Raw genomic sequence first — 16,995 nt, 5'->3', positions numbered from 1 at the left:
ATACCCTAGGGTATGCTATACCATGATCCCATAAAACAAAACCTCTACAGTATGCTACACCATGATCGTATAAAACAATACCCTAGGGTATGCTATACTATGATCCTATAAAACTATACCCTATGCTATGATATACCACAATCCTATAAAACTACTCCCCATGGGTATGCTATACCATGATCCTATAAAACTACACCCTGGATTATTCCATACTATGATGGTATCAAACTACATCCTAGGGCAGTGGTTCCAAAACTTTTTCTGCCGTGCCCCCCTTTAGTAGATGAGAATATTTTTGCGCCCCCCCTACACCCCCCCCCCCCTACACCCCCCTCCCCCATTGACTAGGGATGTGTTGAAAACTTACAAAACAATAGGTTCACAACTTTGGTCAAACATGAAAAAAATAAACTGCAAGAAACATTTTAAATGGTTCAAGAATTCTAAATACAATTTATTAAAATAAATAAGGAGATGAAATAAGAGAAACAGCAATACATATGCGGCTAGTTTGCAAGCGCAGACATCACGCAGAGCACAAAGCATGTAACGGCCAGAAATATGTGTACTGTCTCTTTAAGGGAGCGAGTTGAGCGCGCGTATGGAATATTGTTTTTTTAGCTTTCTGCCGTAGACCGACTCAGACCACTGCTCTTTATTTTATTTCTGTAAGTAACGCATTAAATGAGCTTTGGACAACTCACCAGTTCATGTATGAACAGTGAAGTATTGCTGGAGCCCAGGTTTATTTTGGTCAACCAGCAAATAAACGGACTAAGTGGAATACCACCAGCGCGAGTATTAAGGTTGAACTAACTCCGAAAAGCAAGCAATACAAGCATAGAATTAGACTGAATAGATCTGTTTTAATGGATCGGTCACATTGTCCCCCATACCCGATCTAGAATTTTTTCAGATATTAATATCAAGCTCCGCGCCCCCCCTGCAATAGCTCCGCGCCCCACCTAGGGGGCGCGCCCCCCACTTTGGGAACCACTGTCCTAGGGTATGCTACACCATGATCCCATAAAACAAAACCCTACGGTATCCTACACCACGATCCTATAAAACTACATCCTAGGGTATGCTATACCATGATCATGATGTATTGGGATTTTCAGCGAGATGAAGAAAGTAGACAGGGGTACAAGGAGATGTGTCGTAAGGCAAAGAGAGCAGTGGTAGAAGCTAAAGAGAATGCATGTAGCAAGCTGTATGAGAAGTTGGACACTAAGGAAGGGGAAAAGGATCTGTACAGATTGGCCAGACAGAGAAACCGTGATGGGCAGGATGTGCAGCAGGTTAGGATGATAAAGGATAAAGATGGAAATGTATTGTCTGGTGAGGAGAGTGTCTTGGGAAGGTGGAAGGAGTATTTTGAGGAACTGATGAATCAAGAGAATGAAAGGGAAAGAAGGTTAGAAGAGGTAGAGGTTGTGAATCAGGAAGTGCCTCAGGTGAGCAAGGAGGAAGTAAGGGCTACAATTCGAAGAATTAAGTGTGGTAAGGTAGTTGGACCGGATGAGTGGAGGCATGGAAATGTTTGGGAGAGACAGCAGTGGAGTTTTTGACTGGGTTATTTAACAGAATCTTGGAAGGTCAGAAGATGCCTGAGGAGTGGAGACGAAGCATAATGGTGCAGATTTTCAAGAATAAGGGTGACGATCAGAGCTGTAGTAATTACAGGGGAATAAAGTTGATCAGTCACCTGAAAATCTTGGAAAGAGTAGTGGAAGCTAGGCTTAGAGGAGAGGTAGAGGTCTCAGGGTATGCTATACCATGATCCTGTAAAACTATACTCTAGGTTAAGCTATACAATGATCCTGTAAAACTACACCCTATGGTATTTTATACTATGATCCTATAAAACTATATTCTAGGGTATGTTACACTATGATCCTGTAAAACAGGGCTATACCCCCCATAGTTTCTTCATCTTCCTGCAGTACTCAACAGTTCACATGGGCTTTCTCTGGCAAATACCTTTGTGGTTCACATTGTTTACATATTATCACTGCTGTTGTTCTTCTCAAATAAGCAACATTGGAAGGGTTTAAAGGGCCTTAAACATGTTTAAGCCATATTCTGCTGTCATTGACTTGAACAAATATTAGAGGAAGAGAAGAGAGGAGCAGTGGTGGGTGATCCTAAAGCCCTTTATGTGGATGTCTTTGACCTGCAGACCTTCACACTGCTCAGACGTTCTTATTGCACTATTAACACCAAAGAGCACAACACAACCTAGGGTTAGTGTACACACTCCTGTTTAGTGTACACACTCATGCTTAGTGTACACACTACTGATTAGTGTACACACTCCTCCTTCCGATCCTTCCGATCTTCTCCTTGAACGCAGCCCGGTGGTCCAGGTGGATGGGACAGGGAGACAGGGAGACACCCCCCCCCCCCCCCCCCCCCAACACTGTCCTTTACTCCAGTAATAGAGGGCGTAGGAAAATAGGTCTCAAGATCTTGTGAGGATGAACATTTCCTTAAATGCACCTTCAGACTTTTCACAATTAACAGCTGAGCCTGCAGCCCCACAAGGTGAAGCAGCCACACCTGGATGTCAGACTGTCTCCAGAAGAGCTGGAGAAGACCGGGATGCATCTGCTGTGCTGTAGTTTCTCGTTTCGTCAGCACGGCGAGCAGTGCGATGCTCCACTGCTCCGTGAAGCAACCGCATCACTGGGAGTAATGAAACAAACATTAACCTTGAAGTGGAGAGCATGAAGACTAGTGGAGAGCTAAAGACTGCACAGACATTACCAGGGTGATATACCCCAGGGTGACATACCCCAGGGTGATATACCCCAGGGTGATATACCCCAGGGTGACATACCCCAGGGTGACATACCCCAGGGTGATATACCCCAGGGTGATATACCCCAGGGTGATATACTCCAGGGTGATATACCCCAGGGTGATATACCCTAGGGTGACATACCCCAGGGTGACATACCCCAGGGTGATATACCCCAGGGTGATATACCCCAGGGTGATATACTCCAGGGTGATTTACCCCAGGGTGATATACCCCAGGGTGATATACTCCAGGGTGATTTACCCCAGGGGTGCTTAGTTACACAGAAAGGTCTCGAGTCCATCCACACGATCATACAATTGTCTTATTACCTCCAGTTCAGCCTAACGAGACAATAAATAATCAGTTTATCCATACTTTTTGTTTCGTTAAACATTTGTTAGTTGTTATTGACATCTGTCGTTGCAGCAGTAGGAGATCTGATGTAGAATTCTGAGCACACGGTTCGTCCAGGATGCCTGTGGGTTCAGTGTCATCACATGACCACGCAGCAGACAGACGTTCCATAACTTCAGCAGTGCGCTGTGGGGTGTGGCGCTACTCTGGCGGGTGTGTCCTGTGGAGCGAGGCAGGAACGGAGTTTCCCACGGGGCGCATGGTCAGCCCTTCGTCCACCTCCTCTTGGACGTCTGGAGGCGGGGGGGGCGAAGAGGGAGGCGCGCGGCTCAACGCAGCGGGAGCCACGTACGTCCAGATTAACACAGAAGAGGCCCGTCAGCACCTGCCGCTGGTACTGGTCCAGTCTCTGGATGGCATCCAGCATGGACGAGCTGCCCCCTCTCACCCAGCCTGGCATCAAGCTGGCAGCGCTGAAGGCAGCTGGCACAGACTGAGTGTGCCTCAGTGGCAGCTGGTATGGGAATCTGAGAGGAGGCAGACGTGTGTTTTATTACGTGTAGATATGTTTGGAGCTTGTGGATGTTTTTGGAGGTTTGGTGCATCTATGTTTGTTTTGTTTTTACCTTGTGGACACGCGCTGGGACACACTCCTACCAGCATGGTGCAGAACAAACTTCAGCATCTTCACCGTCTGCTCCCTAATCCAGCCCACATCCTCCGGAACATCAGGCAGCCACTCCAACAGCCTGAAAGAGAGAGAGAGAGAGAGGGAGAGAGAGAGAGAGAGAGATAGAGAGGGAGAGATAGAGAAAGAGGAAAGAGATGACAGAGAGAGAGAGAGATAGAGAGGGAGAGATAGAGAAAGAGAGAGAGAGAGACTCATTACCCAAAGATAACACACCATTATCAATCTTCAAGATAACATTTTCTTTACAGATGTCAGGTAAGCGAGTTGCTGTGTGTTGGAGCAGGCGGACGTCACCTAATACTCTGTGATAAAGCCGACTCCAGAGGCAGGGTGTAGGGCAGCAGGATGGCTGACAGCATCCTCACAGGGAGCAAGTTGCTCACAGACCTGAAGCGGCTCCGTCTGTCTCTGCAGGCCTCCACCAGGGCTGCTCACAGAGTACAAAATACACTTGATAGGAACTGAGCACTAAAACAATCTGGCTACCACTGACAGGGTCCTAAGCTTCGGACCTAATGTACTAGAATAAAAATGAAAGCTGACCATCTGTAGTAGTATAGAGATAACAAAGTCCTTCTGGGAGTCTCTCATGACAGGAGTGCCTACTAAATGCTGTAAAACACAGCATACTATAAAATTTTATCTGCCTGAATTCTTTATTTTATCTCTGTTATTCTGCCTGTAATACCTCGATGTAGCCGAGGGGGTAAGTGCGGTAAGATGTTGTCCTCTGTGCTTGAATGAGCATCAGGCACCACCATCTCCTCTCGAAACCTTTCCTCACCGTCCTCATTTGCAAGGTTTTGCTCTTCAACACTGAAATGCAACGGGCGGTGTGGCCGCCTGAACTGCATCAGGCCTAAAGAAACACACACACACACACACACACACACACACACCCACACACAGACACACATACACACACAGAGAGAGTAATGATTGTCAAATCATTTATTCTCCTCATGGTGACACTAATGGTGACCACTAGATGGCAGTGTTACACTTAGGAACAACTCCTAGACCACAATCACAGCAGCAGTCTGGCACTGCAGTAACCTTACTCTGTGAAATGGACTATTAGTGCCTTCCATACCACAGAACAAGATTATTACAGCAGCTATTGCAAATAACCTGATTTCCTACATGCTTCTGTTGCAAATACAGTAAGTAATGATCATTCGTTAATTCTCTCTCTCTCTCTCTCTCTCTCTCTCTCTCTCTCTCTCTCTCTCTCTCTCACTCACTCTCTCACCATTTTTCTTTAGGAATCTAAATGCATCTTTGTATCCCTGTTCACACATTGTCTTCAACACCTGTTAAAGGAAACCACAGAAAATGAACAAAGAGTAGACACAGGGACACATTTTATTTTGAGCATCCCTGGGTGTGCAATGGAGCATTTGTGTTGAAGTGTGATCTGATTGTATCAATGTGTGTGTGTGTGTGTGTGTGTGTGTGTGTGTGTGTGTGTGTGTGTGTGTGTGTGTGTGTGTGTGTGTGTGTGTGTGTGTAGGTGTGTTGCTGTGTGTGTGTGCCAGATTTTACCAGTGCGTCAGGAGGGAAGAGGGCTCTGGTCACTCGGTACAGGTTGGAGAGCGTGAACTGTATGGAGGTGTTGGTGAATCTGAGCTCATGCAGGTTGGTGGAGCTGACATCTCGAGGGCAGATGTCACTCTCACCGGAGAACGGAGAAACCGTGATGGTGTTCTTCAGCTCATACTGAGGCAAATTATCACTGATTCCTCCATCCACGTACCGCTACAGAGAGAACAAGAGGAGGAGATCCAGGTCAAAAGGTCGTTACCAAAAGATATTGGTGATCTTACTTCTGGTGATGCAAACATTTGGAGAGTTAAATTAAGATGTGGGAGTGTTTATGATTCTGGTAATATGATTATCCATTACTGGGTACCATGGGAACAGAACAAAGAACATCATCCTTACACTGTGACTCTTGTCATAGTTGGCAGTACACACACACACACAAACACACACACACATATACTTCTTTAGCACAGAATGCACACACTGAAAAGAACACATGTACACACATTCACACACTCACACTGACCCTGGAGTACTGATCTGGCATTGTTCTGTCAAATGCCTGCCAACACACACACACACACGGACGCATACACACACGCAGTGATTCATTGAGTGTCACACATGGTAGAGGGAAGGCATATTTATGCCCAAGAGGCCTTGCCAAGACACATGGCATACACTGCTGGTGTAGAGAGAGCTGAATGTTAAAGCCTGAAGACCTGACCTGAGAACAATCTATAACTCATAAGGGACTATATTCACATAATGCACAGAGAAGCATTTCTATATAAAACTTTGTTTTTAACCAACCAAATGGCATTTAGATTAGTCATTTCTATTTTCAGCATATATCATTGCAAAACCAAAATCTGTATCCTCCCTGAAATGTAATCCTGTCAACACCCAGTGACTCATCTGGGATGCATATGGACTTACGCGTTTTATCTTATCATTGTGGGTGTTTTGTGTCCAAGGTCCATTTAAGACAAGTTCAAGTTTGCTCTCTTCAACGTCTTAGATTCAAGAGTGTTGCTCTGCTACCTGCTAAAGAGTGTAATCATCATAAACAAAGGTACGGGCAGGAAGACCTCGGACAGGAAGGGGGCCACTCCGAACGTCCAATAAAAAAAACAAACAGTTCATGGAAAAGCCAGTAAAAGGGAGCAAAGGGCGCGGAAATCTCAGAGCCTCCCAACACTGGTCCTGTCAACAAACACCACCCAGTCTCCCCCTACACACTCACACACCACCCAGTCTCCCCCTACACACTCACACACCACCCAGCCTTCCTTTACACACTTACACACCAGAACTAGAGGGGGGGTGCTTCATCGGGGCATGGGTGTGGTCTTCAACAGATCCCATGTGAGTTTCAATACGTGTGCCTAATAATAAGTAGAGGTGTCAATTCCAGGTTCATAGATTAAAAGTCCTCACCAGGATTTTGCTCAGGCTTCCTGGATTGTGTTGATTCCACTCATTTTACCTGGATTGCTAATTAGAAAATCTAGCAAGCTTGAGCAAAATCCTGGTGAGGACTTTTAATCTATGAACCTGGAATTGACACCTCTAATAATAAGCACACTCAGTTCATATAGTTTTCCTCATTGACAACAGTTTTGCAACTGCAAGAGGATTCTATACACACACAATAACAGGGTCAGAGAGCATTTCCTTCTCAGATATAGCACTCCGACACGTGCCAACTGTGACTTCATCTGGTGAGATGATGATGAAGGATGCATATTGCACTCACCACTCCCTGGAAGGTTGGAGGTATAAGGCCAGAGTACACTGGGATGAAAGTACTGCAAACACACGCCTGGAAAAACACACACCAGAAATGCTTAAGAATTCCATTTGTTTGTTTGTAAGAAATTTCATTTACAGTTTGCTTAGCCTTCAGTCTATTTTGGACCATTCTAATCTACAAACAGTATAACAAAACAGCACTGATCATGAGTATATGACTGTATACTTATGGTGTAGTGGCGATTTCTGTCTAACGCCAATGAGGATTGTGGTAAGTTGTTCCCGACACGCAGTCAAGTAAGCACTCACAGACAGAGAAATAAAAATAGATAAATTTAATTCCTCAATCCGGTTTTCTTTCTACATCAGCATGACATATATATGACATGCTCTGGGTGGCCCTGAGCCTGTGTCTGAGGACAGGTGCAGAGAGGCAGAGAGGAGGGAGGACTATGACTGCTGAGATATATTTAATGGCAGTGTTAGCTGAGTATTAATATTGGCACAAACTATCTGCAAACAGTGAGGGAAGTAGTACTAAGTACTAAGGAACGGCCTGCTGGCACCTCAAGTATTTATCTTCATCAGCCTTCAGCTGACGACTTAGTTCTGCAGAGGTGAGGGAAGAGAAAGCTTCCTGTTCTTATTTCCCCTGTGATGACCCTCTTGTGGAATTGTCCCGCTGTACAACTACCACGCAGAGTCTCTTTCAGTAAACCTGCAGACGATGCGTTTAACTGCTTGTAAAGTCACGACATAAAAGACATTTAGTTACATCGTCAATACGAGTGAGGCAGCTCCATCTGCCAGACATAACCAAGGTGACCGCTGCTGGAGTGTGTGGATGGAGTTTTCTTTCTTTACACTTTAACCTTTGCATCACAGTGCCAATAATCTTTGATCTGGCTGATCTCAGATCAGAGACACACCAATATATTTTTTCCCTAAACATTCCAAATGATCAGTTGATCTGGGGTCTGCAATTGTGCTGTAGCACTATGGGTTGTCTTGAGTTTATACTGGTTTATTTGCTCCGGTCAGTGAAGTTTCCCTCATATTTATCTCTTCATCTATAACTGATAGTACATAAATAAGTGTGTGTGTGTGTGTGTGTGTGTGTGTGTGTGTGTATCTCCATCTCACCTGCACCACATCCTCGTTGCAGGTGAAGTGTGACGCCAGAACGTTCTCTCCGTCAGTGACGCGCGTGAGGGAGATGCCCAGCCTGCCCGTGGCTTTGCTGTAGGCGTCAGGGGGCAGCATGCGCTTCAGCAGGGCCCTCATGATTTTCACCACGTTAAAAGAGGGATGCATCGGCCCCAGAAATCGCTTTCGCGCTTCTTTTGCCACGTCAATAATGTGGGCGCCCGTCGCTCCTGCAAGCGGGTCGTCAAAGGAAAAGGCGCAATGACAATCCGAAAACAGCCGCGCGTGCTTATGATGCGATGGTAACAACTGCATCAAGCACAATCAGAACAAGCAAGTTGGCTTTGCTACATTAATTTCTACACGCCATCAGTTCTGCTTTTCTGCTGGATCTTGCATCATACTGAAAAACTAAAGGTATTTGTTGTTAACAGGATGAGAGGACTCTTTACCCATGCAGGTGCCGCTGACCAGCGCGGATGCAGTAAGCGCCCCTGCAGATGCCCCGTAGACGTGCTGCGCGTTTTCCACCAGAAACGGTGCGTGTTCCTGCAAACAGCTGGCCACTCCGACATGATAGATACCAAGAAACCCACAACCGGCGAACGATATATTCCACGGCGAGTCTAGGGGAAACATCCTGCATCCCAGGGATTCTTCTCGATGAATTTATGCAAGTGTTGAGATAGAATACGAAACAAAAACTCTCAACTGTAAAAGACATGAAGACACCATGTTCTCACTGAAGATAAAGTTGACTACATGATCTAGTCAGGTACCGTCGCTGTTGTGTTCACGTAATATCCAGCGACCCTCGTGTAACTTTGTTACACAACACCTCTTCAGTTAAACTAAAAATATCTAAAAGGTCTTGTCAGAAAGTACTATCCTTCAGAAGTTCAGTTCAGTTATATCGCACGGCCGCTGAACAGGATATTAAACAAGTTTGCGAAACCTTCAGAGGGCTGGTCCTAGTCGGGACACCCTCATAACTGTCAAAGTGGATGTTTAAGGAGGGGCGTGTAGATATATACGTGTTATGAATGCCATATGGTCCAATCACAGGTCAGGAATCCCGAACCTCCCGGGCCTTGGGTCTAAGAACTTCCAGGAACGAGGCAGTACCGCGCGCTACGGGGGGGGGGGGGGGGGGGGGGGGGGGGGGGGGGGGGGGGACGGGACGGGAGGGGGAGGGGGGGGGGGGCGAACCGCCCCCTTGTGTGCGCCTACTTTAAAATAACAAAATAACATTCTGTACTATTGTGTGTGTGTGTGTGTGTGTGTGTGTGTGTGTGTGTGTGTGTGTGTGTGTGTGTGTGTGTGTGCCATATTTGTCAGTTGTGATTTTCACCCCAATCGAAATTTGTCCTCCGCATTTACCCATCTGTGCAGTTAAAACACACACACACACACACACACACACACACACACACACACACACACACACACACACACACACACACACACACACACACAAAATTATGTCAGCCCACGTGCGTCTTTGTTAGCAATGCGGGAGCTGTATACAGTAGCAGCTGACTATTAATAACTATATACTAAAGCAGAAAACATTAATAGATTAAAAAATGGGTTTTTTTTTGCATGCTTTCCACCCCAGTGTTTCTCTCTTTGTCTTTATAAGACAGGTTTAGAGAACCGAATATTCTAACGCGTGTTCTGTATCTTGTAGAATTATTACAACAGACAACCAAAAAAATGCTCATAATGATCTGAAACAGAATGAGTGAAATTTCATAGCACAAACGTGTCTACAGAAACCCTCATGTCCTCCCTCATATAGAAGTTGCATTATTTGACTGCATTTCTACATCTGTGCTCCTCTATCTATCCAATGCAACAACAGTACTGAGTGTTCCAGTATAGTTGAAGAATTTCTTAGAATGTGGTAGGAGTGAAGTTGCTGTGACAATATTACATTATCCTTTGGCCTCTTTCGACAGCTCTGTGCCAGATTAAATAAAGTACATTTGTGGGGTCAATCACAGGGTAATATTAGGAAAAGGCTATTTCAATACTGACCGATAATATTGGAGTTTTAAATAAAACCAATCTCTCGTATACTGAATAAGCAGTTATGACCTGTGGAACTCCTCGTGTAAGATTATTAGTTCTTGAGGGCCATGTTCTATATCAGCCACACCCAGTTTATAATTGTACTGACTAATCCTGTACAGTCAGTTCCTGGAGGCTGATGACTGGATTGTTAGGACGTGTGTCTATGCACTTGAAAGTAATCACCCAGAAAGTTCGGTTGATGAAGGTAAAATGTATGTGCTAGTTTATTTTCCCCAACAAGACAACATGGCAAATAACTCATGACAAACTTGAAAGTAACCAAAATAACACATAATCCTCACCTTAACCACTCACAATATCAAGGTCACACAGACACAGTCGAAAACTGTTGCTTCCTATCAGCCCCTGTCTCCGGTGGAGTTCACCATGGGTATTTAGAGAGTAAAAAGACCCTCTAGTGGCAGGGAGGTAAATTACAGCAACACAAATAATACATGGCTCATACACACCCACCCCTAATTGAATCTATAAGAGCAATTACAAAATCTAATGAGCCATAAACACCAAAGTGAAAACAAAAAAAAAGGGAATAACCAATTACTCCACAGCTTCATTGAGCAAACATATTTTGGTTATTGGTCGTTCAATGATATTGGCCTTGGTTTGCAAACGAACCACACGTACTAGGCCACACTTATCAGGGAATGTTTCAAGTATGCGGCCAAGTATCCATGACCCACGTGGTGCTGTGTGATCTGCAACCATGACCAAGTCTCCAGGAGCAAAGTTCCTCTTCGCCTGATTCCATTTTTGGCGCTCCTGCAAGAGCGGTAAGTATTCATGAATCCATCTTTTCCAAAAGAGATTTGAAATGTACTGGGTCTGTTTCCATCGCCTCCTTGCATATACATCCCCTTTGTCAAATAGACCCGGTGGAAGAACTGGTTTTCCTTTAAGGAGTAGCAAATGGTTTGGCGTCAGTGCCTCAAGATCGGTGGGGTCCCCCGAGAGCTGTGTAATGGGGCGATCATTCAACATAGCTTCAGCTTCACAAAGCACAGTATGAAACATTTCATCAGTTGGGGTTTGCTGACGGAGTACAGAGCACAAAATTCTCTTAATCATACGAATAATGCGCTCCCAAGTGCCACCGTGATGGGACCCGGCTGGAGGGTTAAAGCTCCACTTGATTCCCCTTTCAGACAAGGCCCTTTCAATGCGGTCATGGTTCAAAGAGGCTAAGGCTTCTCGCAGTTCTCTTTCGGCACCCACGAAATTAGTGCCATTGTCAGATCTCATGTGCGCCACTTGTCCTCTACGACAGATGAATCTACGCAATGCGTTAATGCAGGAGTCTGTGTCAAGAGAGTAGGCCATTTCTAAATGCACAGCCCTGCTGGTCATGCAGGTGAACACTACGCCGTATCTTTTTACAAGGCCACGCCCTTTTTTCACGTTAACTGGCCCAAAATAATCTACCCCAACATTAGTGAATGGTGGTAGATCAGGAACCACTCGCTCCTCTGGCAGATCTGCCATTTTTTGCATCCCAGGTTTCGCACTCTGAAATTTGCAAATGAGACATCTGGATATAACCCTTCTCACTACCGTTGGTCCACTTGTAATCCAGTACTTTCGCCTGGCAGTGGAAAGAACATGGTTTCTTCCACCATGTCCAAGCTGTAAATGGAAGTAACGGAGGATTAGTTCAGAGACATGCTGATCTTTGGACAAGATGAAGGGATGTTTGATGTTCTCGGGAATAGCTGCCTTGTTCAGCCGTCCCCCAACCCGCAAAAGCCCTCCTTCTAACACTGGACTTAATTTGAAAATGCTGCTACCTCTTGGCACTTGCGGTTTGCCAAGAGCTAGGGCCGCGAGTTCAACAGGGAATCTCTCTTTCTGGCAGAAGGCAATGATGGAGGTTTCAGCCTCCAAAAGATCTTCCAGGGTCACCTTCTGATTCCCAAGTGTCATTGAGAAAATTTGTAGCTCCCTTCGAGCATTAGACATTACTGCCCTGGTAGCATGAGCGTTTGATAGCTCAAACTCTTTCCTTTTCTTACTTAATTTTAGCAGAGTTCTTTTCAATTTCAGGAACCAAGCAACTGCAACCTTCAATCTTTGCCAGTCAGAGAAGTGGGTAATCAGTCGTGATGTGGCATTGGCGTCGATAAGTATAGCATTAACCGTTAAACTTTTCTTAAACTCTGGATCATCAGCGGTAACACTTATGTCCACAGGAAATGTCGGCCACCTTTCTTCAGGTTCACTTAAAAATTTTGGGCCTTCCATCCATTTTTGCTTCAGAAGATCTTCTGCCTTACATCCACGTGAAGCAGCATCAGCAGGGTTTAGGGATGTGGGAATGTATCTCCATTGCTCAACCTCCGAGCTATCCCTGATTGCACTTATCCTGTTTGCAACAAAAGTTTGAAATCTGCGGTCCTCATTCTTTATATACTTGAGAACTGATGTACTGTCAGTCCAGAAGCATGTCTTCTCCAGTGGAATATCCAACTCTGATCGAAGCATCTTATCCACTCTTGCTGCAACCACAGCAGCCGTGAGCTCTAATCGGGGAATGGTGACAGACTTCAACGGAGCCACTCTGGCTTTGCCAAACAGGAAGGCAACATGAACCCTCTTCTCCATGTTCTCAATTCTCAAGTAAGTTGCCGTGCCATATCCGTTCACGCTTGCGTCAGCGAAGTGGTGTAACTGGGCGCTGATCATCTTCCCAAATCCATCAGGTTTCAAGCATCTATGGATCTTGAAATCTGTCACCCTCTCCAGATCTGTCAGCCACTTGCTCCACTTTTGCTGGACAGCTGGAGGTATTGGACCGTCCCAATCACACTTTACCCTGCACAACTCCTGCAGCAGTAACTTGGCAGGTAGAACTACAGGTGCCAGAAATCCCAATGGATCATAGACAGAACCGATGATGGATAATATGCCTCGTCTGGTTGGTGGTTTCTCTTTGACCTTCAGCTTGAACTTGAAAGTATCTGTCTCAACGCACCACTGCAAACCAAGGGCCCGGTCCAATGGCAACTTATCCCTGTCCAGATCAAGTTCATGCAGGTTCTTGGACTTAAGATCCTGGGGAATGCTTTGAAGCACTTTCCGACTGTTACTGATCCATTGTGTGAGGGTGAAACCTCCCTTGCTGCATATGTTCGTAAGGTGCTTGACCATGGTGACTGCTTCCATTTCAGAAGGCAGACTCCGCAACAGATCATCCATGTAGAAATTACGGTTGACCGTTGCAATCACTTCTGTTGGAAAGTTGGCTTGGTTATCTTCAGCAGTCTTTCTAAGTGCATAACAGGCAACACTGGGTGAGGACACTGCTCCAAATAAGTGGACAGTCATACGATGCTCAACCAGGTCCTTTTCCAAGTCACCTTGAGGCCACCACAGGAATCTTAAAAAGTCTCTGTGCTGCTCTGCCACCCTAACCTGGTGAAACATAGCCTTTATGTCTGCCATTATGGCTACTTTATCCTGTCTAAACCTTAGTAGAACGCCAACTAATGAACTGGTGAGGTTTGGACCTTGCAAGAGCTGACTATTAAGAGAGACCCCTTTGTATTCTGCTCCGCAATCAAACACAACTCGTAGCTTCCCTTTCCGCGGATGGTAAACGCCGTGGTGTGGGATATAACACACCTTCCCGATTGGTGCTTTGAGCTGTTGCTGAGGCACTTCCTCTGCATAGCCGTTACTAATGACATCGGCAAGGAAACTCTTGTACTCATTATGAAAGCTTGCGTCTTTCTGTAGTCTCCTCTTCAGACCACAAATACGTTGTACAACAATGCTGAGGTTGTTTGGCATGGAGACATCTTTGCCTTTGAAAGGCAATTGAAATGTGTAGTGCCCCTCTTGCAGCTGAACTGAGCCTTTCATTGTCTCCATAAACCTTTTGTCTTCCTGTGACATTTCCTCCTGTTCGTCAGCAGCTCGCTCATTGAAATCATAATTGTACTGGCTAATTAGCAGTTCCTCAATTCTATCAATTGCGATTCTGTTGGCATGGACTTGAGGATGATCAATTTCACAGTCGCTGCTACCCCTTAACGGCCCGTTTATTACCCACCCCAACAGGGTCCTGATTGCATAGGGTCCATTCTCACCTTCACGACTATTAATTACCTCCCATGGTTCCATAAGTTTGGAGGCATTGGTGCCAATCAATAGGTCAACTCCAGCATTTAGATAAGGAATTTTTACTGTCTCCAAGTATGGCCATTTTCTTAGCTCCCTTTTGCTAATGATGTTGGCTGTAGAGACGGGCATTTCTTGCTGAACACATACTTGGGGAAGTGGATAGAAGCAATCATCTGAATAGGCAGATATCTCCAGGTTGTCAACAACAGAACTCTCTACCACATTGGCATGGCCTAATGTGCGGATATGAAGCTTGAGTTTGCGCCCTTCCAAGTTCAGCGTCTCAATGAGGTTCCTGGTGCAAAAAGTTCCTGTACTTCCTGGGTCCAGAAAGGCATGCGTTTCAAGGACTTTGCTACCCTTGGAGCACTTAACTTTTACAGGCAAAATGGGCAGAATTCCGTTACAGTGGCCAACCCCTATAAGACCACAAGCGGATGATGTAGAACAGCTGTCAGAAGTGTTTGGCTGCTCAGAATCCTTCTGCTTACTACCCGTCCGAGTCACTCCTTGTTTGTCTCCAATGTGCAAGACAGTGGGGTGCATTCTGTTACACCTTTTGCAAGTTATGCGCCTCTCACAGTTCTTGCTCAGATGTCCTGTGCACAAGCAACTGAAGCACAAGCCATTTTCTTTTAAATACTCCAATTTCTCCCTATGCAGCTTTCTCCCCAGCTTAAAGCACTGATCCAAAGTATGACCGCTAATGTTGCAATACATGCAGGAAATGGAATCAGTCTTAGTAAATGTGACTTTGTCATAGTCATCATCTGGTGTACTGGACTCATCCTGAATAACCACCTGTGTGGCAAAGCTGTTACGTCTTAGGTAGGGTTTAACTGATGATTTGGTTGATTTGGTTGCCCCTTTGACATCAGGTGAGCCCTCCTGTATATCACCAAAGACTGGATCCGAAGTGACTCTCACCTGACGCTCAATGAAATTCACAATGTCTAAAAATTGTGCTCTTCGTCCTGTTTTCTCCAAGATATCACATGCCTTAGTTCTCCATTTATCTCTGAGTTTATATGGAAGTTTTCGGCTCAGGATCTTGATGTTAGCTGACATGTTGAGCTCCTCCAAGTACTGAAGGTCAGCCATGGCATTGGAACACTCACGTAAGAAAAGTCCATAAGCCTTGAGTGCTTCAGGGTCCTCAGCTTTAATGCTAGGCCACTCCATGACCTTCTTCATGTATGCTGCAGTGATTTTGAATTCATTTCCAAAATGCTCCTTAAGCAGCTTCTTTGCTACTGCAAACCCTGTCTCAGCAGGCATATGAAGGCAGCTACGTATCATTTCCCTTGGGTGCCCCCTGGTGAATTGCTCAAGGTAGTATAAGCAGTCTCCTTTAGATGTTGATTTAGCTTCCACACAGTGTTCGAAAGCTCTGATAAAGGAGTTAAACTGCAGAGGATCTCCATCATAAATGGGCATTTCCCTGCGTGGTAGCTGTTGAGCAGTTTGCATATGAACAAGGAGAGTTGTTATGTCGTTCTGTTTTTGAAGCAAATGGTAGAGACCTGGGGTTTGATTTTGGCTTTGCATAGGTGGAAACACTTGTTGTGTATGCCGCTGTGGTAGTGAAGGCCCAAAGGTTGACATGACAGGTCCAAATACTGGGGCATTGCTTTCCAACGGTTGACATGCGTTTTGATACAATGGCGGAATCGTTGGAACCTGTGGGTTGAGCGAGGTATGTATGATCTTAGGCCTAGCCCCCTTCCTCATGTAAGAAGACATTCCATCAGATCGCTTTGAATGGATGCTGCTGCCAACTTTTAGTGCAGCCAGCTTAGCAGTCACTTCAGCTATCTCAGTGTTCAACTCCAGTTGTTCTCTCTTTTTCTTCAGAATGAGCTGCTGCTCCTCCAATGCATGTTTTTCCTCCAAAGCAGCAGCCCGAGCTAAGAGTGCATCTCGTTTTGCCTCAGCCTTGCGCCAAGCAGATGAAGTGGAAGAACCAATTGAGCCATGGTGTTGTGATTGCACATTTGAGATACTGTCATGAGGTCGGACGCCATCTTCCTCGTCGTCTTCAGTTTCCACCATTTGAATTTCAGTTTGGCCCAATAAAGCTTCATTTTGAGGGTCACCACAGACTGTTGTTTTTGAACCTGTTTTAGTGTCAAACAGCCATTGGCTTACACATATAATAAATTCCTTGAAACTCAGCATTTTAGCTTGGTACCAAATATCATGTTTGCTTGCTTCATCAGCAGGTAATAACCCCAATAAAGATGCATGCATCTGATGTATATTTTCACACAACACATTAAAATCACCAAACTCCTGTTCAACCTTATTTACATGCTTGTCACCCATCAGTTTCAAAATACATTCTCTTAGATTAGTCAATTTGCAAAATGCAGACTTCCTCTGCTTTTCCAACATGCTTATCTTTTCCAGCAATGCCTTTGGTGTTAGTTTAACCACACGTTTTTCAGACATAAATTTCACATCTGCACTTTCGCAAGGTTCAGTC

The 16,995-nt window shown here is 45.2% G+C and overlaps 1 protein-coding gene across 1 annotated transcript; it reads right to left on the bottom strand.

Moving 5' to 3' along the window:
* Positions 1-350: 350 nt before the first annotated feature.
* On the bottom strand, positions 351-9,350 carry LOC143515087 (patatin-like phospholipase domain-containing protein 2). Its single transcript, XM_077007026.1, is given in 10 exon segments — positions 351-3,500; positions 3,502-3,687; positions 3,787-3,909; positions 4,146-4,278; positions 4,540-4,710; positions 5,104-5,164; positions 5,397-5,609; positions 7,156-7,221; positions 8,295-8,527; positions 8,750-9,350. Coding segments are annotated over 10 exon segments (1,512 nt in total). The 5' UTR covers positions 8,937-9,350; the 3' UTR covers positions 351-3,361.
* Between the last annotated feature and the right edge of the window lie 7,645 nt (positions 9,351-16,995).

Source organism: Brachyhypopomus gauderio, chromosome 5 (assembly GCF_052324685.1).
Source record: "Brachyhypopomus gauderio isolate BG-103 chromosome 5, BGAUD_0.2, whole genome shotgun sequence".
NCBI classification, from domain to species: domain Eukaryota; kingdom Metazoa; phylum Chordata; class Actinopteri; order Gymnotiformes; family Hypopomidae; genus Brachyhypopomus; species Brachyhypopomus gauderio.
The sequence above is the reverse complement of the archived record's forward strand: the minus strand, read 5'-3'. Positions and strand labels throughout refer to the sequence as shown.